Source organism: Strigops habroptila, chromosome 2, assembly GCF_004027225.2.
Source record: "Strigops habroptila isolate Jane chromosome 2, bStrHab1.2.pri, whole genome shotgun sequence".
Lineage (NCBI taxonomy): Eukaryota > Metazoa > Chordata > Aves > Psittaciformes > Psittacidae > Strigops > Strigops habroptila.
In genome coordinates this window covers 49,405,776-49,407,906 of record NC_044278.2, presented here as the reverse complement: position 1 = coordinate 49,407,906, position 2,131 = coordinate 49,405,776, and the positions used below count along the sequence as shown (strand labels likewise).

The following is a 2,131-nucleotide window of genomic DNA, read 5'->3' as shown; positions in this document are numbered from 1 at the left end:
GTGTTCCTGCTAACATAGTCATGGTTAAATAATCTAAAAATGGTCAAAGTATTAGACTCTGTGGCCTGGATTTGCTCATGTCTCTGAACTACAGTGTTTTGTGCCCAAGGCTGGTCTCAGCAGCTCTCAGACAGGGCAGCACAAAAGCAAAAGTCTGTTCAGGTTGGGCTGCTGCACCGAAAACACAGCTGCCAGGAGAGAGAAGCATGGAGCATGGCTTCTGCGGCTGCTCTGTAGGATCTCTTGCAACAGCCAGGATCCTGAGGATTTTGTCAGATTTAGTTTCTCCTAGCCAGTAACGTGATTATGAGTAATACGTATGAGGATCTTTGAACATAATGGTTCATTACCAAAGAAGCAAATAGCTTGGAAAAAGATGTGAATTTTCCTGTTGTGGATGTAAAAAGGAGATTGTAATGGGAGCCAACCAGAGACCCATTCTTCTCGTTGTGATACAACGACATATTCAGAATAAAACCTAGATGTTATTTGTCCATGACATTAAACTTCAACAATTCATTACAGCTGGGGAAAGATGAGTACCATTCTCCCTCTGTACACATATTCACTCCCGCTTTTTCTTTTTCACTATCAGGTTCACCTATTCACCCAAATAATAATTGCTTTTGTAATCTTATACTGTTTCTTTCCAGTGCCTCTCTCACTTCACATGGCAATTGTGTCTGCGGCAGAGCACAAGACCTCCAGAGGATGAGCTCCCTGGTCAGCAGCTCGCACCTCCAGCTAGCTGCCTTTGCTCTGGGTATGGTAGGCTGGATCCTATGCACAGTTTCAATGGGAAGTGTGGAATGGAGAGTGTGGCACGTGGACAACACCACCATCATCTCCTCCGGCATTGCCTGGGTGGGGATTTGGAAAGTCTGCTTCATCAGTTACTTTCAGGTCTCACCTGGCTATAAAGAACAGTTCTGCCACAAATTCAGTGGCTATGACTCCTTCATCCCTGCTGAAATCTATGCCGCTCAGGGTCTCCTGTTAATTGCCATGTTCACGGGCTTGCTGGGACTGACTGCCACAATCTTTGCTCTGAGGAATGTTTACATGGGAATCACTCACAAAACTTTTATTACCCATTTCTTCCTGGTGGGTGGCTGCTTCTACATATTCACTGGTCTGTGCGTCCTGATTCCCGTGAGCTGGAATTTCTATTCTGTAACGCACAACCAGAGCATTGCTTTTCCTCCTTCTTACTACATGCCCTCCAGCCCAGTGGCACAGGAAGCCGGTGCTGCCATTCCTGTCGGGATTGTAGCTGTCATCCTCCTGCTGCTAAGTGGGATTTTTTCTCTCTTGTACAGATTTCCGGTGACCACAAACACTATCATGAAATGCTGACAGGATAAATCCCCCCAAGCTGTTTCAGAACAAGAGCATAGTCAAGAGATAAGGATGGCAGCACAAGTGGCTTTAGAATCAAGGCACTGCAGAATTTGATTTTAGTCTATAGTAGCCACACTATTTTGTATATGAACCAGCGGAATTACTCATCTTTGAGATGATTGCCGTTGAACACCACCTGTGGTTAAGTTTTACCAGTTGTCCTCTTTTGTATATACAAATGTTATTGATTAATTTATTTTTTGTGTAAGGTATTTACTGTGCTCAAAGAGTTGACTTTGAACTAACTGTCCTGTTAGAAAAATGTGAAATAATATGTTAAATGTGAACTTGTTTCCTTGTTGGTACTAAGCTATTTTGTCTATTATTTAATTACTTCTGTAGCTAAGTAGTTTTTGTGACACATCAAGACTTTTAATACCAATAATATGAGTGTCATCATGGTTGTGTCAGAGTCTTCCCTGAATTGTCTTATGAAGGTGTTGCTAGTTTCTCCTCTTCCTCGAGGGCACATAAAGAGACAAGTCTTTAATGCTTCTATTTTCCTTTCAAGCTATTTGCATTTTATGTTGCAACATGTTTGCCTGCGGGCAAGGTGCGCTTATTTCCTCACTTAGGCAGAGCCAAAAAGTCTGCAAGGGTTTGCTTCTTCATCAGACACTTCACCAAATCCAAAGGTATTGCAAAAGATGGAAACAACTTCTACAAGTTATTACAAAACTGCCAGCAAATTCTCAGTAACCAGGAATATTCAGTACAACTTTCAGGGTAT

The 2,131-nt window shown here is 42.5% G+C and overlaps 1 protein-coding gene across 1 annotated transcript; it reads left to right on the top strand.

The window, feature by feature from the left end:
- The first annotated feature begins 711 nt into the window (after nucleotides 1–711).
- On the top strand, nucleotides 712–1,356 carry CLDN34 (claudin 34). Its single transcript, XM_030476412.1, has one exon. It carries the CDS (start codon nucleotides 712–714, stop codon nucleotides 1,354–1,356), a length of 645 nt encoding a protein of 214 aa, XP_030332272.1.
- Nucleotides 1,357–2,131: the final 775 nt, after the last annotated feature.

Excerpts from the sequence above, each read along its gene's own strand:
- CLDN34 (XM_030476412.1), top strand. The coding sequence starts at position 712 with ATGAGCTCCCTGGTCAGCAGCTCGCACCTCCAGCTAGCTGCCTTTGCT.